Genomic DNA, 25,066 nt, shown 5'->3' with positions numbered 1-25,066 from the left:
TATTAAAAAAGGCACAAGACGGGGATGTCCACTGTCCCCTTTACTATTCATTTTGACATTGGAAGTATTAAACAGAAACATTCAACAGGACACAGAAATAAAAGAGATGGAGATAAAAAACAACAACAAACTATAGGCATTTGCAGATGACCTGGTATTTATCATAGAGGAACCGCGAACAACTGGACCCAAATTAATGAAGAAAATAGATGACTATGGGGAAGTTGCAGGATTAAAAGAGAAAATTAAAATTCTAGTCAAAAACCTCACAAATAAACAGAAAAAAGAGTTAATGGAGAAGATATACATTCAGATAGTGAAGAAAGTAAAATATCTGGGCATCAGCGAGATGTGAAACTATAAAAGAAGATAATTATGCTAAATTGATACAGCAAATTAAACTTGACTTGGAAAAGTGGAAAAACTTGCAACTATCACTACTAGGAAGAATATGTCACTGCGTTTTTGTATTTGTCAGCTGTGCTTCCATTCTGAGACTTACGGTAGACTGATTTGACTCTTATCTCAGAATGCCACTGCGCATGTCCACATTCCTTCTTTCACATTCTTTCACTTTCTTCTAACTTTCTTTGTTCGCCTGCCAAGAGGCAAGGCAGGAACGCTGCCAAGATGTAATTAATTAGCTAGTAAGACCGTTTTTACTTCTTTATAATAAAATGTGTTTATTAGAATATATCTCGGGTTTATTTTCTTAAAGTATACTTCAAGGAAAAGTCACGATCCATTCTCTAACAAGGTGCAATTACCCAAAAGCAGAATGGGATTAATTGCCACTCTGACAGAATAGCTACCATTAAAATGAATACTCCACCAAGATTATTATACCTGTTCCAATTCCAATAGAGCTGGAAAAGAAATACTTTGAGGAGTTAAATATATTAGTATCAAAATTTATTTGGCAAGGTAAAAAAACAAGAATAAATCTGAAACTGTTACAAGACTCTAAGAATAGAGGAGGCTTTGGGCTGCCAGATTGGCAGGCATCTGCACTTATGTGGCTAAAAGAATGGATAACCTTGAGACATATACAATTATTAACTTTGGAGGGTCATGATTTGCAATTGGGGTGGCATGTCTTTCTATGGTATGGGAAAAATAAAATACACAGTTATTTCCAACAACATTGCATTAGAAATGCTCTATTTTCAGTATGGGTAAAAATTAAGGAAAAACACTATTTGAAAATACCAGTCTGGCTTTCTACGATAGAGGCATCGATACATCCAAATGTGGTTGATATGGAAAAAATCATAAGATATAAAGATATCCATTGTGACAATAAGACAGGAGAAGCACACACTTTTTTCTTATCTCAATGCACCAAGAGGCAGTGACAGTCCTTTGGGAAGAGGGTCTCGCATAGACTTCTATCTGGTTGATGCAATGAGTATGCAGCTTTTTGTGGATAAAGTCATTCAGATTCACCTGTCTCGACTCTTCATAGACAGAGTTCAATGTGGTGACTGGGACAGTATTTTGTCATTTTATCTGGGATTCATTTTGGCTACTGGAGCGTAAAGAATGATAGGGTTCTCTCCAATATGTCCTCAGCCACCTACAGTTTGGATCCATGCCCCCCCACCCATGAGGCGGCAACAGTCAGCTCCAGGAGATGATCAGTGCTTCATTTTTGTAGGATGTACTATATCTGCAACTCGAAGATGCAGTTTGTCCTTCATCTTAGGTTTCTTTTTAACATTTTCTTCCTCTCTTGGACTTAATTAATATTTTGTCAATTGCTATATTCCTTCTCCAAGGTCATCAAGTTCTCTATAGTCTGCTTCTTCCTGAACCTAGCCATTTTTAATAATTATTATCTTGTTTCTAACCTTCCTTTCCTTGGGAAGGTTACTGAGATTGGAGTCATTGTGAGCACTCTCTGGAGAGAGATTATTTAGACTTGTTTCAAAGTGAGGAGCACTAGTTCCTCTTGTGGGTGACCTCTGTTGGGATCTGGATGGAGGTAGCATACCCCTAGTTTAGAGCTCTCATCAGCCTTGGTAAAATTGACCATGGTATTCTTCTAAACTGCTTCTGATGTTGGCAAAATGGGGGCACTGTTTTATCATTTCTGCCTGATCAGGCAGTTCTAATTTATGAAGGTGGAGATGTCAGTCAAGTATTCACTCCCTTTAAATTACTGCAATGTACTATACTGGTAGCTCATGAATGCAGCAGGATAGTGTTGCAGGATCCAATCTGGGTCAGTCACTTCTGGTCCCAGTGACTGACCCAGATTGTATACTGGTACCTGCCTCTGAAGATCATACTTCAACAAATCCAGAACGTAGTGACCCTGTTGTCTTTCACCAAAGGTTATGTTCATTTTTACCAGCTTCCTATCGGATTTTCAGTGCAATTTAAACTCCTATTAACTCATTTAAGTTCAGCATAACCTAAGAACTCCCATTCTTCCATCGCTGATATGTGATTTGGCAATGAGTTAGCTGCAAGATTTTCTCAAACCAGAATTGACTTGCCCAATGTGCATCTTGAGAGAAACTGTTTGTGATCCCTCAGTGTTTATCCCTCATAAAATGAGAAGGGAGAGGACTTATGCTTTTCAGTAAAACTCCCCAGGTAAATTATACTGGCTATCACTCTTTAGACTCTACAAAAATTTTGGAAACTGAAGTATTTGGAGGCCCTATGTGAAATGATGGGATGTTAATTTGATTTTTGATTGATATATAATAAATTATTAAAATTGGTTTTTATAGTTGTTTTAGACTTTTCAAGAATGTATTTTAAATACCCATTTTGCTCTTATAACAGCTGAGAGTCTAGTGATTGTGACAGTCCAAAAATTAATAACATTTGTTAAACATAAAATAAATGGAGAATACAGATGCAGCCAAACGCATTGATTCCCCCCCACTTTTTTCCAAGAAATAAGACAAAACTGACAAGTAAACGGCATCTGCCAATCTTCATTCCATACTCCACTAGCAGACATTTTGCTTTTGATATATGACTTAACATATTCTTGCAAATTATAAATCAAATGATTTCCTATCTGTAAAATCATAGTGACAGCAGTGGGGAAGTACTGCTTTCAAAAAAGAAATAAACCAACCTTTCAAAGTAAGAGAATTCTTCTGTTTCCCATTGCTTGCAAATAAAATGATGCATTTATAGGATTATTCCCTGAACATTTATAACACTGACTTTTTTGAACAGCATAGTTGTAATTTTACCCAGCAGAAAATAAAAAAGTAAAACATGGCCTACTTACAGGTCACAGGTCTTTTATTAGAAACCCAAGAATATCTGGCTTCCATTTAGTTCCTAGGCTTGGAACAAAAATAGGTCTGATACGGCTGAAGTCCATTGAAAGTTCCTTTATCTTCTCTTTAAGCATTATCATATATTTTATTTTAATGAGGTCGAATCTGTGAAGGGTGCCTACCTAATGATGTCCATGGCTTGATAAATGATTTCAGATTGATCTACTCCAATCACCTTTTTTGCCCCTGCTTTGGCAGCAAACATGGAAAGGATTCCAGTGCCACAGCCAACATCTAGGACAATCTAATGAAGTGCAAAGAAGAAGAAAAAAGCAAGTTATTGCAATCAGATAATGGTTACAGAATAATGATGAAGGCATTGAGTGACGTTACTAAATAGTATCTGTAACCAAAAATCTAGTCATGAATACTCAGTGTTAATGAGAAATTTTAAAATATAACATTTAAAAATGCTGAATTCCTTAAGAGATATACTGAAAGTCTTTAGTGTTTAGTCTTGATTAAAAACCATTTAATGTCTTGCTGTTATAAGCATATGTCTCAGCCCATAAAAAACACCCATCTTCGGATGCAGAACAGAAACATTTGCACTTCTGAACTCACATTGCAATTCTGAGATATTCAGAACAACCAGCAGTACTAGGACATCTGGCAGCCTTCAACAAAATTGCTTGCCAACAGACCAGAGGCAAGAAACACTTAGAATCACAATACTGGAAAAGGCCATTTAAACCACCAAGTCGAACTTCCTGCTCAGCACAGGAACCCAAGTTAAAGAATCCCAGGAAATGGTTGCGTAGCCTCTCTTTGAATAGATCCAATGAAGAGTTATCTACATTTTCCCAAAAAAAGGGGGGGGAGGGGAAACTGCATAAACTGTACTGTTGAAGGTTTGAGTTGATTGGTACCTGAACTAAAACATGCATTTTAAATGTTTTGGTTCAAATATCAAATAAAGCGGTACTGTTTTATTTGGAACATGGACCAAAATAATGATATTTTGAGCAGAAGTGGGAAGAAAAGACCAAGAAAAAGAAATGGACATTAATGAGTTGAGAAGAGGAAGAGAAAGAAAAAGAAATGAAGGTGGAAAGATCAGGTGGTGGGTTGGCTAGTAGGATATGCTGGTTGGCCAGGAGCCTATTTCTGACATCACAAAACACACATAGAATTCTGGCTTTATGATAATAACATGCATGTTCCACACTAGTCTCATCTAGCTTCTTCTGTTATTTAATAGCAGCAAAATCAGGGAATAAAAGGTTACAAAGCAAGAACTTACTGCAGAATCATTCATGGTTTGTCATTCTCCTAACAAGCTAGAATTTGAAGGAGGTTTTATTTTATTCTCAGTTCATAATCCAAAATAAAACCAGAAGTTTTGCAATAACTTTTAAGCTGAAGAAATGAAAAGAGAATTGTCTGCAAGGAAGAAAGGAAAATATGAAATGGATTTATTTGGGAAGCTTATAAACTCTTGTGGGCACCATCTCTGAAGGGCTGCAAGAACAGAGATCAAATTTGTCCTCCATTTCTGCAGCCTGCCAAAGGAGTTCCCTCCCCTCAGTAAGCAGTCCTTTTCTTTTGGGAAGTGGATATCAGCTACATGAAAACCCGAATCCTTCTCAAAGAGCTGCTTGCCAGGAGGGAATCTCAGCTGTGCGGCAACCTTCCCTGCTGGCTCCTCCATTGACTTTCTGGGGAAGATGGCAGAGAAGATTGCAAATGGCAAACATATCTAATGCTACTTCTTCCTATTTTCTCAACAGCAACCATGAGTATGACTGGCCCAAGGTCAGCCAGCTGCCTTTAATGGCTAAGGCGGGAGTTGAATTCACAGCCTCCTGCTTTCTAGTCTGGTGTTTTAACCAGACTAAGCTGGACCAAGCTGGTATCAAAAGCTGCTGAAAGAGCTAGCAGAATTTTTAAGCCCTGTCAAAAGTCAACAAGAGTGACCAATGCACTTTCAATCATCCCCAGGCTTGATCCCTGATTGAAAAGGATCCAGATAACGTTTCTTCAGTTCTGTAACTTGTTTTGTTTTATAGCTATACCATCTCCATAATTTCCCCCCAAAAGGCAGGTTAAAGGTTGGATAACAATTATTCAATTCAGCTGGGTTCATAGTAACCCTTTTAATGAAGGGCAATCAAATGCTCTCTTCTGAGACATTGACATCACCCCATTCCTGCAGGAAGCATTAACAAAATCCTAGACCCATTTTCTTGAACTTTCTCTAGCAGCCAGGTGGGACCCACAAGTGCAATTTTAGCATGGAAAGAGAGCAATTAAAAAACAAAATACCCCCTTTTACAAAATGAGTAGATATGGATAAAATACTGTGGACCCAAAAGACAAAGTAACACACATGCTTGAAAAGGATAGTATTAATATCAACTGAAAGGTAACTGAAGGCAACTGAAAAGCAAATCTCCTATACTTTAGTCACTATTGTATTTAAACTTCCTTCTCAAGCTTCTCTGACTGGAGTTCCAAAAACTTATCAAAAAAGAATTAAAACAATGAACTTCTATCATAGTAATGTGGAATGGAAGCAGACTCCCCGCCCGCCCCCCTTTTTTTTTTGGCAAAGCTGAATTTCAATCTGTTCATTATCTTAAAAATGCCAACTATAAAGAAAACGTTACCACAATTATATTTTTTTCTTATTTATATAGATTGACTATAATTATATGCCAGTCAGCAGAACCATAGAGGAAATGCATCTCTTCCCTTGCAAAGAATACTTTAAATGTTGGCATGGCAGTAAAAATTGTTCCTTTCTTGAAGTAAGTTAAATGATTTTCGCTTTAAAATGAACTCACTCTACACGTTAATGAGGTGTTTTTGTAATGTCCTGCTGTGTTTTATTAAGTACTTATTTAGACTTAAGATATTTAACTTTTTTTTAATACGTGGAAATTTCAGATAACTCTCTAACCATATAAGCTATAAACAAGTATTATTTTCATCTCTATATGTTAATGATCTTGATGGTAGTGAACTGCAACTCTAATGGATTTACTTTCTGCTATTCAGTATATCACTGAGCACGGGAAGTTGCATGAAGACAAATACTGAAGTTTTACAACTTCCTCAATCACCAAAAACTATGATTGAGGCACTGAGTTATGATACACCTACTGCACTTGATGAATCTCTACAAATGCATCTACAATCTGCATTTGGATTATCTGTTGTAGTAGTTCTGTTAACCTTTGTACGCCAACCCAAAGTAATCATTGTGAGAAGAGCTGCCACATAAATCACTTAAATATATAAATAAATTTCTTCAGATTCTACCTACCATAATTAAGTGCACAAAAATTCAGCAGATACACAGAAGCATGGAAAGCATGTTTAGATCTTATGTTAAGATGTGAACATAGTAAAATGTGAACAATTCAGAGGACTACTGAGGCTATTTTAATAAATCTATCCACTTTCCAAGCTAGCAAGGCAAAGCTCTGTAGCAATAATAAGCATACAAGTGTAAATGCAGTTTTTTGCCTCCCCCAGTACTTTGGGGGAGGCAAATCAGTACTTTGCCTCCCCCAAACACCCACAGATCCAACAATTTACTTGGCAGAAACATGTTAAAAATTAAGAAAGTAGCTGTTTTTGAATGATCTGCCTGTGTATTTGTGGTCTTTACCACAACCAAACTTAGCATTTTTCTTCCACAAACATTTATTGCTGGGTTTTCCCATACTTTTTAAGCACAATTTTTGATTATTCTAAATTAAACTTTTAAAATTATTGATGTTGCTAGACAATAGAGAATCAAAAGCCCAAAGGTTGAAAACCTAATCAATATCCTATCTTCCCCAATCAGAGTACATGATTCCTAAAACAAATTTTCAGACGATGTCTTTAAAAATCCATATCATCAGTTATGACTATAGTTGTCCTATAACTCCTAATATTCCAGTATTTCTCTGAATGGTTCACAGAGTCAGCATATTGCCCCCAACAATCTGGGTCCTAATTTTACCATTTCAGAAGGATGGAAGGCTGAGTCAACTGTGAGCCGGTCAGGATTAAATTGCTGGCTGTAGACAGAGCTCGCCTGTAATACTGAATTGTAACCACTGCGCCACCACATTTTTAGATGTGTGGACTTCAGCTCCCAGAATTCTCCAGCCATCACTGCCTTTATCCATTTAAGCATGCATAGACAATTGCCTATGAATATCAAGGCAAAGCAGTATTTGTTCCAAATTTTAAAAATAGTCTATAATAGCAGATACTCCTATTCCACTTGCTTATGATTGAATTGGATGGGCCTACCTTCCACAAGCAGAACTGCTTTTCTACACATACTCAACGAAAATATAATTTTATTATGAATAAAATATTACAAGTATTTCCCATAAATGTCAAGGTATGTTTTCATTTGGTATAAAGAATTCTTAATTATGCACATACAGAGAAAATGTTTTCTGCCTGTTCTCTAGCTCCAAGACAAAAATAAAGACGATTCCTTATATCATAGAAGTGGCACATACAAGATCAGGGTTAATATTGCTCTTTGTTCAACAGAAGGACTCTAAGATTATACACTTAGCATAATTAAAGTTTCCAGAGTATCCTTTGTTACCAGAGTTTTAAAAATTAAAAGATACATGTTAACTGCAACCTCCAAGGTACAATTCCTTCCATAAAATAAAATAATGTGTAGAAGAAGATACACTTTAATTGAAGGTAATTTCTAAGTGTGCGTTTCTGACCAAGAGCCAATCAATGTGAGAAAAGGAGACTTTCAGAGGCAAAGGATGATATGAATATGGTCTTGAATATGCAATGGCATATACTGACTTGATCTTCCTTTCCTATTGTTTACTCTTATTCCATAATTTACAGAATACAGAATAACAGAGTTGGAAGGGACCTTGAAGGTCTTCTAATCCAACTCCGTGCCCAAGCAGGAGACCCTATACCATTCCAGACAAGTGACTGCCCAGTCTCCTCTTAAAAGCCTCCAGTGTTGGAGCACATACAGCTACTGAAGGCAGGCTGCTCCACTATTAACTGTTCTCATTGTCAGGAAATTTCTCCTTAATTCTTCACACAGAAGCCAGATTTAGTCCTATATAAAGACAGAACTTGCTAATGTTTTTTAGAAACTTACCAGGAGGAAATTATTTATATGGGTTTCACTCAAACCATATAAGACTGGGATCTGAACTCTTTCCAGAAGCCAGTACCTCAGGGGGCTTCATGAAACTTTTTATCATACAACACGCAGGTTAGAAATTCACTTGGGGTAGATTTTAGAATGGTAAGTGTTCACACACTTATTTCAGATACCACTTAAGAAGAGCAAACAAGAAAAGGCTCAACAAAACCTTGTCATCAAAATTAATGAATACTCACGACAGCACACTGAACAATGACAATGCTGATCAGCATTTCTCTTATCAGTATTCTGCACCCTCCTGCAACTGAATAATGCTCTCCATGTAATAGGACTTTAGTACATTCAATCAAAGCCTTGTCAAAAAGATTCAGTATCCCAATTGTAGAAGGAATCCAATCCAGGAGACTTTTATTACCTTAGCGCATCACATGCTGCAAATACATTAACAGCTTTAAAACCAGCTCACTTACCTTATCTCTAAAGATGTGCGGGTTTAGATAAATGAAGTCACGATAGCTTTCAGTACGCACTTTATCCTATTAAAAAAAAAAAGTATCCTGAGCACTGACTGCTATTCATTGTCCAATGATAGTTATATCAAAAGTTCATAACCTAGCAATTATTTCTTAACCCATCTAACAAAAGCAGTATTTTAAGTATGACCAGGCATTGGAATGTGACAAAAAAAAGTACTTTATTGAGAAAGTATTACAGAATTTCTAATACAGATTTTTTAGCAGCAACAAAATTATCAGACCTTATGTTAAACAGACTAGGATAATTATTCATCCTTTCTGTTTGTAAGGAAATAATGCACATATCTTCTTTTTTACCGACATTCTCTAATTTTTCAAGCACAGTAATACAATGTTGTAAAAGCAATAAAATACTAGTCTTAATTTGATATTCAGGATGCACAGCTACCCACTTATTTCTTAGTTAGCTTTTGCTGAGGCTAGTATATATATAAAGCTAAAAAGGTACAAAACTAAGTAACTCTACAGTGTGCAGAGTACTGGTAGTTTTCCAGTTTGCACGCCTGAACAGAGAAAATAACCTGTGTTACAGCTGACTCTGTAACCTGTTAGCAACTAACATCATTCCCTTTAATAAATGTGGGCAGATAGACAAACTGCCAGAAAGCCATATGCTTTACTATCTGTGTAAGTGGCTGGAGAACCAATCAGCAAACGAAAGGAAGACAGTGCCTGAGATCCTATTTTTAACTCCTTGCAAACGCAGGTTTAAAAAAAATATATAAAAAGAACTAAAAAAAAAAAGTGAGAACTTCTCCTTGCATACAAATCAGATACTGCACCACTAGATGAAACACCGAAAGGACAAAAGTACAATTCCCTGCAGCAGCTAGCAAGCTAAATTCCAAAACTCGCATTTGGGAATGAAGCCTACATATCTGAATCAGTGCCTTTCAGGATTGAGAGTGATTGATCAGAAATTGAGAGGAGCTTGAAATTATTTATTTTATGCATAAATAATGTAAATTAAACTGTTTTAGTGAATTTCAAACACAACTATCTAAAAAAATCCCATTACTCTGATCTCATTTGTGAACCTTCTTATTTGCTGCAGTCCACAGGAATGCTTGCTCTGCATTCCTTTTCCATCAGAGTTTCAAAGAACAAGGATGTGGAATTTGCTGTCTTCATCAGCATTGCAATGATATAGACTTCACTGTTTGACTCAGGTACTCCCACCCTTGGGCATATCTAGAAAGCTGATTAAATTAGCTTCTGCCAGGTAATTAATATTAACCTATCTCTTTATTCAACAGTACTTATCTGATTCTAGCACCATTGTTTCAGAAGCATCTTGTTTATTAAATATGTAATATTTAAAGACAAGAGAATATACTGTAAAATCACAAATATTATGCAGCTTCGAACTGAAAGCTCAATCCTAAACACGGATGGTGCTGTGGAAGTACTGGACCTCAGGCTGTAGTAAGGCTACAAGTCTGAAAATCTTAAAACTGTTCATCCTAACGGTACTGCAGCCCTTCAGTATTTGGAGGGACCCAGAGTTCCCATCTCTGCTTAAGCAAGAAGGTATTTTACCAGTCTTCTCTTACCTAGCCAAGGCACGGACTAGGTTCTAATTTATACAGTTGATTGTTCATTTATAGCTCAGCTGACACAGAAATCCAGCCACTGTAATTTATAAATCGTGATTGAGTGGTTAACATTATGGGGGAACCAGGCTCATCACGGAATGTGAATCTGTATTATCCATAGGGTAGTTCATTTTTTTTTCTGTACTAGTCCACATACTGAGAGGAAGATGCTGCAATGTAAATGCTGGCGCTAGAGTAGACAAAATCCCAAAGGCTAGCATATGCAGAATTGTCAAAATTTAATCACAAGATATCTTAAATTACGTCAATTATTTAATATCAAAATACTAGAGGAGAATTACCTCCAGAGATTTTTTTTTTTTCTATTGTGTTTATGGAAGACCTAAATCTATATTAGCTATCATATGGCTGAATTCCTATCCCAGTGAAGGGGATCTGTTACTCTTAGGGGAGGGGAAAACAACCAAGGCAGCATATGGGGAGGGCAGACTATACATGGTCCTTTGGATTTTGATCTGTGTTTTTACACGTGTGATTTGTCCTGTTATTTTGTTCACTTTTTTCTCTTGCATTTTTACCTGAGCTTCACCAGGATAACAATCTAGTATGGATAGGGTTAAAAATGCAGCTGTATTGCAGTATACATATGGAAAAACAGCCTCACTTCCATCTTTCTCACCATAAAGACATGCTTGTGTTCATTTCCTAACCTTTAGCATTTCTTCGTGGATCCCAAAGTGCCCGTATGAGCTGAAGTAAACATCTTCCTCATCCTCCTTTAAGTTCCCAGTCGTGCTGGCAGATGAGCAACTTCCGATTTCTGTGTTCATCACCAAATCCTGCGCAAATTGCCTGTAATCAATTTGAAACATACCCTGAAGACATAGTACAAGAACTATAAAAAGGCAGCATATAGGTTGCATACTGTGCTATTTGGTGGCTTCCACATGCTGAAGCTCCCTCTGCTGGCTACTGCATTGAAAGTTGCTTGGAATTTTTTTCAACATTAGTTTTTTGGGTTTTTTTTAAACATTCCAGGGTATGAAGAACTGTATGTGGTTGTTTTCTATAACCCTACTCAGTTCTAACTATGAGAGTCAATTTGGTGGTTAAGACACTAGGCTAGATACTGGGAAACTATGAGTTCTAGTCAAATGCCCATGAAAATCCTCAGTCATCCAGTTGAATCAAAAGTGGTTTTTATTTTTGAAAAGGCAACTGGACTGATTTCTTGAGGAAAATAGAAGACGTTTCACTTCCTATCCTGGAAGCATCAGTTGTTTTGGATGCTGTGGGAGATGAAAGGACAATTATTTACAGTTGAGATTAGAGGGTGGGGGGTGGGGGGAATGGAAAGATTGTGTTTCCTTTGCAGTCAATTGGTCTTAACACTATGAGTTCTAGTCTTGCCTCAGACACAAAATCAACTGGGTGACCTTGGGCCGAGACTCTGTCTCAGTCCAAGAAGCAGACTTCTTGGCAAACTATCTCCGAAAAACCTTGCCAAGAAAACTGCAGGGATGAGTCCAGGCGGTCACCAGGAGTCAATAATGACTCAAAGGTACACACACAATTCTAGCTGTAGTACAGCAAAATGTATATTAAGATACTAACGTTTTAAAAGGTACTTTCAGGAAACATAAAACAGCAGGGAATAGACTCCAAATAATCCAGTTGATGTTAGAAAACTTTGTCCAATTACTTTAAAGTAATTTAGCAACCTTTGACAATAATAACCTTTCAAGGAATAGCAACCAATAAAGAAAAAGTAGAAGATAATCACAGGGCCACAACAGTGGAGAAATTAACATTTTAAAAGCACTTAAACAATTAGTATTATTTCTCAGCATCCTCTTTCTGCTACAAAAACAATAATAAGTCTATAAGGCAATAGCAGATCCTTATTGAGTGATTTAAGAACACAATAGTCCAAAAATCTATTTTTTAAAAATAAAAGTACTATTTGAAGGAACAATGGCTATAATTTCAGAATACCTCATATAAAACAACTAGAATGTGGAACAGAAGCTATTCTAATATTTTACAGGCAAGTCTACATCAAATACGTCTTAGTTCTTGGTAATGAAGTGGCCTTACTCTTGTGATTTTTCTGGCAAAAGTACAGAAATATTTGCCAATGCCTTCTTCTAGGATGATTTCTGACTTCCCTTCTAGCCTATAACTAAAACACTTTACATGTGTTTTGATGCAGCCTTGGGCATCTGATTCTCTTCCTGTAAAGCAGGATTTAAGGATAGCTATCTAGGACGTGCCAGTCTGTACTTTTTATAGCAACAAAAATATTTGGATGAGACTATCGACACTGATCAATTTCAACATCCCTGGCTACTGGCCATGCTGATGGGAGTTGCTGACAGGATGACGTCTGGTTACCTACCGATTCCCTATGTATGTTCTAGTTGGATCACTAGCAACTAATGAAGGGGTAAGAAAAGTGCAGTCGTGCTCAGTCTGTGAGTTCAGAATAGATATTTTAATCAATTTTGTGACTCAGAACACTCCTGTCTCAGGACTGAGCCAAATAAAAGAACAGAAAGAATTGATTTAGCAATTCTCTATTCAAAAAATTTGAGCTGGAATGCTCTACTTAGGCCATCAAGTCCAATCCATACTTTATGACAAAAACCTAAATTAAAACACAAGTATCTAGCCTCCAGTTGAACTCATCCAATGAAAGGGACAGCACTTCTTTCATGGTAATTATTTCTACTGGTAAACTGCTCTTAAGAATTATGAGGTTCTTTCAGGATTAAATCAGAATCTGTCTTCCAATAGCTTAGCTCCATTAAATGCATTCTTGAATTATGAGGAACCTGTTTTGACTTTCTAGTAATATTATTCAGGTATTTAAAGATGTTATAATCCTGCTCAGTCTTACCAACGTTACATATTCATAATTTCTTGATCTCTGGTAAGGTTTAGTTTCTAGTCTCCTGATCATCCTTACTGGCCTTCCATGATGTTTTAATTTGTCTAAATTAAATCCTTCTTAAAATGTGTCAACCAGAACTAGATATATTCAGTATGAAATTTCACCAAATAATAAATTGGAGCAATATTTTTTTTTTGTTTTGGAAATTATACTTCTATTAATGAAGCCTAAAATTGACTTTTTTCTAATGACACATTTCTGATACATACAGCTTTCCAATTAATTACTATTCAAACACCTTTTTCATAAACACTGTAATTAAGCCAAACATCCTCCAGACATCCTCCACTGTAATTAAGCCAGACAATCCTGTAACTGTGTCTTTGACTTTAAATGAAGAATTTCGCGTGTGCCTCTGTTGAACTTCATTTATTACTTTCAGGACATTTCTCTAGCCCCGTGATGGTGAACCTATGACATGGCTCACTGAAGGCACACCAGCCGTTGGTCCAGCCCAGCTCCTGCCAATCAGCTGGTCTTCAGGTCTCTGCCACGCATGGGTGCAGGATGGGGCACATGCGGGGGATGCGTGTGCGCATGCGTGGTGGGTAGGGCACATGCATGTGGGGTGCAGGTTGGTGCAGGAGGCTTTTCAGGCCTAAAACGGGGCACGGGGGGCCTCGCATGGGGGCCTTGCGTGGTGCCCCGGCGCCCCGTTTTGGGCCTGGAAAGCCTCCTGCACCAACCTGGAAGCCAAAACAGGGTCTGGGGCGCCACCCGAGGCCTCCCAATGCCCTGTTTTGAGCCTGGATAGCCTCCTGCACCAACCTGGAAGCCAAAATGGGGCATGGGGGGCCCGGGGCGAATGTGTGGGGATGCGCACGCATGCGTGGGGGGCACTCGCATTGCATTTTCAGACACGCACATGTACATTTGTGCACGCGCTTTGGGCACTTGGCACCAAAAAGGTTAACCATCAATGCTGTACACTATACAAATTGTGAATTTCATTTGTTTTCTAGGGTACCAGATAGTCCATCTAGTTTCACCTTATTTACAAATGTGAGAAGCTTTCACTGTATCATTTCTTCCAACACTAATAAAAGTATTGAAAAATGCAAGCTTAGGGCTGAATCTTTAGACAATTCCAATTCAACGAGGGCATTCTGACTATGATTTTTGAGCTACCTATGTATCCACTTCAGTGGTGGGTTGCCCCCGGTTCGGAGCGGTTCTATAGAACCAGTAGTAAAACTGGAGGGAGGTTCCGCCCACCAACCCCGATGTCATAACACTTCTGCGCATGTGCAAAAGAGCGTGTGTGCACGCGAGCAAAGCGCACGCACATGCACGGCCCCATTGCAAACCGGTAGTAAAGGTAAGTAGATCCATCCCTGATCCACTTGATGATTATGCTATCCAGTCTACATTCCATATTCACTGCCTAATAAATCTCTTGCTATTTCCTATTTGCTAAGTTTATTTTTTATTGTATTATTTAAGGAACAGGAGAGTGTGTTTTACATACACTCCAATTTTGTAAAAAATATTTCCTTCTTATTGATCCATTCATTAAATGACAAATTGTTCAGTTTTTCTTCTCTTTAATTCACTAAATATACTCCTGTTTCATCTTGGTTCAACTAAGTTGAATCTTTAGTTCAAGGTTTTGAACTAAAAAGTGCATTATTCAAAATGATTACCTCATTTTCTGTAGATCATCTTGGGCTCTGGCCAATGCAGCTTCTGCCAACCCAGTTCTGTGCTCAGCATTTTTCAAGCATTCAAGGAGAGATGACGCCTCAGATACTCCATTAGGACAGGAGATACTGGGAGAATCAAGAAGGTCCTCTACATCTGGGAATAAAATACAAATATTTGTACAAATATGGAATGGAATTTAATGGTTTAACTTTGAATAAGAATGGATACTGACCATATTTCTTAAATATGTGTTAGTTTTGAAAGACAGTCCAGACAAGAAGCACAGCCAGGAACACTAGCTCTATCTTTATTGCAAGGTTACATTTAACAGAATCTTGCAAGACTGAAATTTTTTTCCTCGCTTGCTTTTTTTTTACATAACTGGAATCCCTTCTGAAATGTTTCCCATTCCATTCCTCCTCTGGATTGAGATATCTTCTGCACACCAATTTTCTTCAGCTTTTCCTCCTGTCTTCCAAGAGTATTCCAACATATTATTACAACACAACATGTAAACTCAGGAGTGAGTATAATGTGAACTTCCTTTACTTACTTTTGCTTAGTACAGTAGTACAATACTCTATCATCAATCAATCTTTATTCAGTCACTGACCAGCAGATCTTATCTAGATCCGTTCCAGTCGGGTTTCAGATCTGGGCACAGCACGGAAACGGCATTGGTCGCGTTGGTTGATGATCTCTGGAGGGCTCGGGACGGGGTTGCTCCTCTGTTCTGGTCCTGTTAGACCTCTCAGCGGCTTTTGATACCATCGACCATGGTATCATGCTGCACCGGCTGGAAGAGTTGGGGGTGGGAGGCACCGTATTGCGGTGGTTCTCCTCCTTTCTCTCCGACCTGTCGCAGTTTGTGTTGGCAGGGGGACAGAGGTCGACCTCGAGGCCTCTCGTCTGTGGAGTGCCGCAGGGATCGGTCCTCTCACCCCTTCTGTTCAACATTTATGTGAAGCCGCTGGGCGAGATCATCCGTGGCTTCGGGGTGAGATACCATCAGTACGCTGATGACACCCAGCTGTACATCTCCACCCCAGGCCACCCCAACGATGCCCTTGAAGTGATGTCTCAGTGCCTGGAGGCTGTGTGGATCTGGATGGGGAGGAACAGGCTCAAGCTCAACCCTTCCAAGACTGAGTGGCTGTGGCTCCCGGCATCCCGATATAGTCAGTTGACTCCATCACTGACTATTGGGGGCGAGTCCTTGGCCCCCACAGAAAGGGCTCGCAATCTGGGAGTCCTCCTGGATATGCAGCTGTCCTTGGAGGAACATCTGACAGCTGTAACCAGGGGGACCTTTTATCAGGTTCGCCTGATTCGCCAGTTGCGGCCCTTTCTTGATCGGGATTCCCTGTGCACAGTCACTCACGCCCTCGTCACCTCTCGCCTTGACTACTGCAATGCTCTCTACATGGGGCTCCCCTTGACAGGCACCCGGAGGCTCCAGCTGGTCCAGAACGCAGCAGCGCGGGTAGTGATGGGAGCAGCATGGCGCTTCCATGTAACACCGCTCCTGCGCGAGTTGCACTGGCTCCCGGTGGTCTTCCGGGTGCGCTTCAAGGTGTTGGTTATCACCTTTAAATCGCTCCATGGCATAGGGCCTAGCTATCTTCGAGACCGCCTGCTGCTACCGATGACCTCCCAGCGACCCGTGCGCTCCCACAGAGAGGGCCTCCTCAGGGTGCCATCAGCCAAACAATGTAGGCTGGTGACCCCTAGGGGGACAGCCTTCTCTGTGGGGGCACCTACCCTCTGGAATCAGCTGCCCCCAGAGATAAGGAGAATCCAAGACCTCAGTGCCTTCCGTCGTGCCCTTAAAACCCACTTTTTCCAGCAAGCCGGGCTGGTTTACGAAGAAATTTTTTAAAATTTTTAAATGTTTAATTTGTTTGTGGTTTTTTAAATTTTGGGCCAAATTTATATAGATTTTAATTGTTTTTAATATTTGTATTTCATGTTTTTAATTCTGGCTGTGCACCGCCCTGAGTCCTCAGGGAGAAGGGTGGTATATAAATTGAAAATAAATAAATAAATAAATAAATAAAATCAAAAAGGAAAAAAATACAATTGTTCTAAAATATCCAGGATAGATAAAAAACAATTATTTTTTTTAAAAAACAATTGAAAAATGAATTTTTTAAAATTTAAATCGGATTTTTTTTTTATCAAATTTGTTTTAATAAAACGCTTTCGGAGTAAAAATCTATCTAAAGATAGTTTTCTATTTAAGATCCATTAATAATTTAGTTTATTCAGCATGAAATGGAGCTTAGTTATGTAGCACGAGGCTGTATATTCTGCATTTTTGGTAAATGTATATTTACATTTTTGGTAAACTCATTCAATGAATTCAAGCTCTGCAAGTTAAATAGGAAACCTTCATTTTATTTGCAAATAATAATATTAAAGATTCTAACTACCAGCAAGAATGAGTCCTTACATTTCAGATCCATCATGGCAGCACCTGTTAGCGGGCACCCACTCACCTGCTGCCCGCCATGTCCCTCACCTTGTTGGGTCACTGCCACATCACCCATTCAAGTGAATGGGACTGTCAGTCAACAGCGGGTCAGAGATGAAGTTGCTGTTTAAAAATTATGATTTAAATCAAGTTGATTTAAATCAAGCATTTTTACTAGTGATTTAAATCAAGTCGCTTTAAATCAAATCCACCTTGAAAATATCTAAAAGGATTAGAATAAATACTATACCATATTGCATAAACTAGAGAACAGTACACGGCTATGGTCAAGGAAATAAAATCAGACTGATCCAATAAGAACATCTTAAGATAAAATAGATCAGAATGACTGGGATATTTAGTAAAGATTTTAGTAAAAATTCCTGGCGGGCACATGCATAGAAAGGGCAATACAGAATAACACGTTTCCTTATTTCAATTATTCTTCCACCACATGAACATAGTCTTTGTTCAAAGGGGGATCTTTTCATATCTTCCTTCAGCAAAGGCTGTTGGAAGGGCATTGAATCTGGCCATTCTGAATATTGGGATCATTATGCAGTTAAGATATATAGCCGGTTAGACAGGGCCGTCTTAACAACATTATGGGCCCAGGGCAAAGCCATGTACTGGAGCCCCTATGACAGGGGTGAAATCCAGCAGGTTCTGACAGGTTCTGGAGAACTGGTAGCAGAAATTTTTAGTAATTCAGAGAACTGGCAAATGCCACCTCTGGCTGGCCCCAGAGTGGCGTAGGAATGGAGATTTTGCAATATCCTTCCCCCAGGAGTGGGGAGGGAATGGGGATTTTGCAGTATCCTTCCCCTGGAGTGAGGAGGGAATGGAGATTTTGCAATATCCTTCCCCCAGGAGTGGGGAGACAATGGGGATTTTGCAGTATCCTTCCCCTGCCATGCCCACTAAGCCACACGATACCCACCAAGCCACGCCCACAGAACCAGTAGTAAAAAAATTTAGATTTCACCACTGCCCTATGACAACTACTCATAGGAATACAAATGTAAATGGTCAATAAAATTAAACATATATTTGCATTATATTACTATTAATTTTAAAATGCAGTAAAATGTAATAAATATGTTGCTGTATTTATAAGATACAAGGTGCATTGAAGGGTTAACATACACAGATTAGTATGGGGCCCCTATGCTCATGGGGCCCACGGGTAAGTGCCCATCAGGCCCACGCATTTCTTAACGAAATTCAGGCTTGGCCTTATTTTCAGGACATGTCATGTTTTGGGGGAAACACGGTATTTTCAAACAGTTTAAAGCACAGATAATTCCTATTCCATTTGAAAATATAAACTATCTTGATTTGGACAAGGCTTCAAGTCATTTACAAAATTCCTTATAATTTTATATACTATGCAAAAATTTAAAATGAAAAGAAAATTTACCAAACTGTAGTAATAAATCATTTTCTATTACAGGCTTCAAATAGTTATCTTCGTTCCAAGGAAATGGAGGTCTAAGAGAATTAACATACTCTGCATCTGGCTTCTGAAATAGTAAATGAACATGGAAGTGACAGACTATCCTAAAAATGTATCATACTGAAATAACACACTGGAATTTTTAAAGTTAGACATCTGATCTACTTGTAGCATAGTTCTACAAACGATACATTCTTCCTCTAATTTATAGCTGAAGATAGTCTTTATCAATTTCTTATTTTTCTTGTATACATAATGCTCCTAATTTCCCATCAAAGAAAAATCTTTTTTGCAGTGCTAACTTGAACTTTTACCCTTCTCATCCACTGTAACAACGGATTAATCTTGTATTTTAAATTTTATGTCATATAGTATGCCTTATTTTAATTGTGATGCTTCTGACACAAATAAACAAACATCTAAGAAAGCATATACATACACATATGTACAATATATCATTTCCAAATCCATTGCTTGCCATTAACAAGTTGTTGCTAACAATAAGCAACTCTAAAATTAGATCTAGAAACAATAAACATTACTGAACATTGTGGTCTTCATTTTGGTAAGAAATGGCCATAGGATATTAATAGTGATCTAAAACTTACACATTTCCAGATTGCATAGAATATTATGCACACTTATTTACTATATTGATAAACTGACCCAATTAACTACGGTTCTTACGTGAAGTAATATTCTAGGCATCAAGATCATCCACCATAAATAATTTTTAAAAATGGATTTTACATTCATATTTGGTTTAGTTTTTTCACTCTCACAATTTCTTCAAGTGGCATTCTCAGAAACCTAATACCAAATGTAGAACATACTCTTCTCACCACTCTGTAATTTAAATAACATTACTTAAATTACATCTACTTTACAAAATACTTGAAAACTTACCTGCAGCCTAATAAAATTTACTAGCTTAATGTAGCCATAGAAGTCAAGCCCTGAAAGAAGCAGAAAAACATAAATATTTATCAGAATCTTAATCTGTTTACTCTCTTATGTTTTTATACTTCCTCCCATTATTTTATTTCTGTATTGATTTTCTTTGTCAAGTTCAGTACAACTATAAGTTTGCTATACTAAATGGAATATTTGACTTTCTCACAAAAACTAACAAAGCTTATTTATTAATGTAATGAGTTACGCTACTTACAAAATCTGAATGCCATTTCAATCACAAATTTTAAGCAATTTACATCTGGCAAAATAAAACAATCTTAGTAGAAAAACAACCAATAACTACTGGACCAGCAATTGATGTGCATTTGTGTGCACTGTATACAAACTCCTTTGAGTCAATGTTGATTCCTGACAACTGTTTTGAGCTAACCCCTGCCGATTTTTGGAAACGGCTTAACTTTGGCTTCTTCAAGGGCTGAGACTGGCGAAGTCACAAGGCTGGCATTGGGCCTAAGACAGGACTAGAAATCACAGCCCCTCCAGTTTCTAGCTTGCTGGCTCCACCAAACTGGCTCCCGATCAGTGGTGGGTTGCCCCCGGTTCGCACCGGTTCTATAGAACCGGTAGTAAAACCGGCAGGAGGCTCTGCCCATCGACTCTAATGTCATCAAAACGTTTCTGCGCATGTGGAGAAGCTTCTGCGCTTGCACAGAAGAGCGCGCGCGCAAGCAAAGCAAGCGCAATGCGCGGCCCCGCTGCAAACCGGTAGTAAAAGTAAGTAGAACCCACCCCTGCTCCCGATTATTAATATTAATAATTTTATTATTTAATATTAATAATAAGTTAATAATTCATTAATGTTGGATAATGTAACCAACATTCAGACATTACAATAGCACCTATTTCCCAAAGGTTCTGGAAATAACACTAGGCAGTCATCTTAACTCTGCAAGGAGAGAGCAGGGATTGTAGACTGTGGGATCCATCACAGGAAGAACTTGTGACTTTATCTATATTCTGAGAGTTGGGGAATGTGGCATGCTCCCTCTGCTGGAATATATCAGAGAGGTAGAGTTAGAGGCAACACTTTGAATTGTACTCATTACTATTGAATGAGTAAAATAGTAAAATTACTATTTTGCCACAATAGTGTTATGAGGGAGATTGAGTTGAAAGAGAATGACTGGCTCAAAGTCACCTTATGATCTTCTGTACTAAAGGTGGACTTAAACCTTAGTTTCCCCCAGTGCAATTTCAACAATTTTACTGCTTACTTTTCACACTTCCATATAATTCAACTTAAATGTTTTATTCTTCTACTCACAGAAAAACAATCTAACTCACTTTATATATATCCCATTTCCATTGATACTCTCACTTTACAAATGAAAACAAATTTACTATATGTTAAATTCTATAGCAAGGTAAGATATTCTTCCTACAATCATGAACATGCTAAAAATTCTACACACAAACACACCCAGAGAAATTTGTATAGGATATTTATACATGAACTTCTCATTGTTTCTTAAATTGTAGAATGAAATTTCTCTAAATTTCAAACCAATAAAAAGAATTTCACATACAAATAAATTAAATAAAGTATCAACACTGGACAATATTTTTATTCAAAGTAAGGCAAACATTCTGAATAAGGCATACATTTAATATTTTCACCTAACAAAGCCTGGCAATTATTTTCCCTAAGATTAAAATGCTCAATTTGTAAACAATGAAATGGCAATGGAACCATAAATAAGAAAAAAAAACCTGCCTCTAAAGTAAATGAAGCGGGCTCTGATAGATGACCACTGGATAACTTTCTATTCACTCTATTCTAAAAGCAATGCATCCGGTTGGAAAAATTACAAACTCAGCCAAAATCCTTTTGATACTTTTAGGAGGCCTCTAAGTTGTCAGAAGAAAGGAACATTCTGATGACATACAGCTTAAAGGTTGGTTAGGTCAAGGGTATCCACATGAGCTATAAGTCATTTATCAATAGAAGATAATTTGAATCTATGCTCCAGTAATTTACAGAAGAATTATGATTGTTTGGCAAGAATAATATGAAACTTTAGTAATTAGGAAATGTCAAGTAAATATAACAAATGTATATGACCATATAAACTGCTAAGTTAATAGAATCCTTTGTTTGAAAATGTATAAAACTGGGGTCTCAGAAGCATAAAGTTGTTCAGATTTTTTGGTACACATACCTCTCTGAACCTATTGTGCAATAAATTGGCTCTGGCTAACCTAGGAATGTTATTTGGTTTCACCATTCCACAACACCTCAATAAACAGGCTTCAACATTATTATTAAATGGATTAAATATTTGGCAATTTATTAACAAAAAAATAAAATATTTATTCCCTGAATTGGAGAAGTATAATGGCAGACATTTCAGATGGAGAAAGTTGGTACTTTACTGGTTAGGAAGAACTGCAGTAGTAAAAATGAACATTTTGTCCAGTTTTTATCCCAAAGAATATAATAAGAATTGAAAATAAGACACTAAATAACCAGCAGCTAATATTTTGATTTGTGTAAGCACAAGATTTAAAAATGTTTACTTAAAAAGAATAGAAAGCTGGGAAGAAAACTGAATCTTAAAAATTTCTTATATTCCAATATCAATTTTTTTCTGAATTGTTAAGCTTTACAACATTGCAATCAAATAAGAAAAAAATTCAATGTTACTATTGCATCCATTCTTTTCACTAGAATTTCTGAACAACTTCTGTAGAAAATGAAAATTAAGTTCTGAGAATTTGCACAGACATACAAACCAATATTTAAAAAACACATCTGATATTAAATTAAATCAACATGGAAACAATTTTTGCCCTATAATACCACATCAAAAGTTTGTTTCTTCACCTTAGTAAAATATAAGTCTTTAACGTTTAATCTCTTTATGTTTTAAATTTGTCAGATTTTTTTTAATGCAAAAATTATTGTAATCTTTTCCATTTAAAACAATTTGTCATATTGATCATAGTTAATTTTTACCTGCCTTGTTTTTAACAGATTTACTTTAATGTTCTTAAAACTTTAAATTGATACAATCAATTCTAACATTCAAAAAATAAATTTTGAAAATTTTAAGTTAATTTTACAATACTTGTAGATCTTTATTTGGTTTTTTAATTTTTCTCTTTTCTTTTTGTAGCCTTAAGTTTAATAAACTTTTGAAAATGCAAAAAGAGAACCATACTATATGTGGAAATAAACTTACTATGTTTTTGAACCATCATCTCAATATTGAACCCGTGGTCTGAGGTACAATGGCAAAAACTATCTTCAGCTGAACTGAAACATCTTAGAAAAAAAGCAGTATTTTTAAAACACATACACACCAATTTTATACTTTTAAAAAGTAGGCATAAACAGCATAACAGAAATAGATTACAATATCTAATTATGGAACTATGAAAGACAGAATTCAGAGCATGTATTAAAGAATAAGCAATATATTTCTGAAGTATCAGGTGAAAAAATGAAGTGAAAATTGATGTTAGAAACATCTCATGATAATGTACAGAAAAAATAATATCCCTAAAAGAAAGGCAGCAAGGATGGGAACAAATAGATTACAGTAGTCAGATGAGAAAACTAACAATGATTAAATGCAAAAGAAATTCAGTATCTGAAAGATAGGAAATACATGTGGTAAAGACTAAACACTACTGTGAGTTAAGTATTCAAGTCTTCTATTCCCCACAGAGCAGTGGGTCATTCAGTTCTCGATTTACAACAGTTCATTTAGTGCCAGTTCAAAGTTACAACAACAACGAAAAAAAGTCACTTATTACTTTTTCCACTTAGGACCGTTGCAGCATTCCCATGGTCATGTGATCAAAATTTGGGTGCTGGGCAACTGGTTCATATTTATGATGGTTGCAGTGATCACCTTTTGTGACCTTCTGATGAATAAATTCAGTGGGGAATTTTAGATTCATTTAACCACAGTTATTACCAACTTAACAACCAGTAATTCACGTAACAACTGTGGCAAGAAAGATCATAAAATGGGGCAGAATTCCCTTAACAAATGTCTCACCTAGCAACATAAATTCTGGACTCAATTGTGGTCTTAAGTCAAGGACTACTGTACTTTTCTACAATGCTTTCACTACGAAAGGTCATGTTTAGAGGTTTGGCCCCCAAGAAGTTGGAGCCCGTGACTGCAACCCTGCTTTTAACGTCAGACAAAAACTGCAGACTCCCATGTAACAACAGTCACATTTCAAGCAAAATCCTAAAATGAAAAGAGCGCAAAAAAACCACGCACTTTGCGATGTTTAGTTGTGCGTGTTGTACATTCAAAATCCAGTTACTTGTTTATTAAATTTAAATTAAATTTATGTGTTGCCCATTTTTGCTATCCCAAGCAACTCTGGGCAGCATCTAACTAAACAACTTTTGAATGGGAAAAAAAAAGATTGTGTGAATGGGTTGTCTTTTTAAGAAAAATGTTGAGACTGCTAGCTGTTGGTGTCAAGAGGATGGCTTTCATTTTAACACGAAGCTTCCAGGCACGGTTTAAATTGCTGGTGATTTTTCTTTCCTTTTATACACCCCTCTTCTTTGGGGACTCTGCTGAAGCAAGGAGAAGGAAAGGAGATAACAGAGACAAAGCAGAAACTCGCATGATGTTAGGCTGGAGGAAGGAAGGCTTCTTTCCAACTCCTTTCCCTAAAACTCCCACCTGTCGCAGAAAAGGCAAGGAGTGCTCTGCGAAGGTCTCTCCACCCCGGCGCTGGGATCGTCGGCACCATCCTCCTCCTCCTCCTCCCAAGCGTCCTCATTCTCGCTATCCGACAAACAAAGCCTTCGTGCCGGTGCCTCCGTTTCGCCTGCCATAGCGAGAAGGGGAAAAAAGGGGGATAAACCACAGCTCAACCTGGCCGGAAATCTGCAGAGAAAGAAAAGAGAGGGAGGGGGGAAAAACGTACCGATCGCCGCAGATGCCCCGGCACTCATAACTGCAACGCGCTAAAAGTTCAAAGCCTTCGTTGAAAGTTCCCACGATAACAACACACACATACATCCAGACTCTTCCCACGTGGAGCGAGAAGCTTACCCTCACTTCCGGGTTAAGTGTCAGGTTTCCGACC

The 25,066-nt window shown here is 37.5% G+C and overlaps 1 protein-coding gene and 1 long non-coding RNA gene across 2 annotated transcripts in view; one reads left to right on the top strand and one right to left on the bottom strand.

Moving 5' to 3' along the window:
* The window catches only part of PRMT3 (protein arginine methyltransferase 3), a 73,160-nt gene extending 48,094 nt beyond the window's left edge, over window positions 1–25,066 (bottom strand). Inside the window, exons 1-9 of the mRNA XM_034417257.2 lie at window positions 24,905–25,066; window positions 24,658–24,805; window positions 23,185–23,267; window positions 19,934–19,983; window positions 18,992–19,094; window positions 15,098–15,251; window positions 11,212–11,353; window positions 8,880–8,945; window positions 3,431–3,552 (exon numbers count right to left, since the gene is read on the bottom strand). Coding sequence (XP_034273148.2) covers window positions 3,431–3,552; window positions 8,880–8,945; window positions 11,212–11,353; window positions 15,098–15,251; window positions 18,992–19,094; window positions 19,934–19,983; window positions 23,185–23,267; window positions 24,658–24,805; window positions 24,905–24,932 — 896 coding nt within the window. The 5' untranslated portion in view covers window positions 24,933–25,066. The remainder of the gene's footprint in view (window positions 1–3,430; window positions 3,553–8,879; window positions 8,946–11,211; window positions 11,354–15,097; window positions 15,252–18,991; window positions 19,095–19,933; window positions 19,984–23,184; window positions 23,268–24,657; window positions 24,806–24,904) is intronic.
* On the top strand, window positions 5,971–10,171 carry LOC117665417 (uncharacterized). The gene is made up of 2 exons (XR_004591341.3): window positions 5,971–6,058; window positions 10,000–10,171. It is a non-coding gene; the product is annotated as an uncharacterized LOC117665417 (long non-coding RNA).

The sequence above is a fragment of the Pantherophis guttatus genome, chromosome 1, assembly GCF_059756535.1.
Source record: "Pantherophis guttatus breed Tessera chromosome 1, ASM5975653v1, whole genome shotgun sequence".
Classification (NCBI taxonomy): Eukaryota; Metazoa; Chordata; class Lepidosauria; order Squamata; family Colubridae; genus Pantherophis; species Pantherophis guttatus.
The sequence above is the reverse complement of the archived record's forward strand: the minus strand, read 5'-3'. Positions and strand labels throughout refer to the sequence as shown.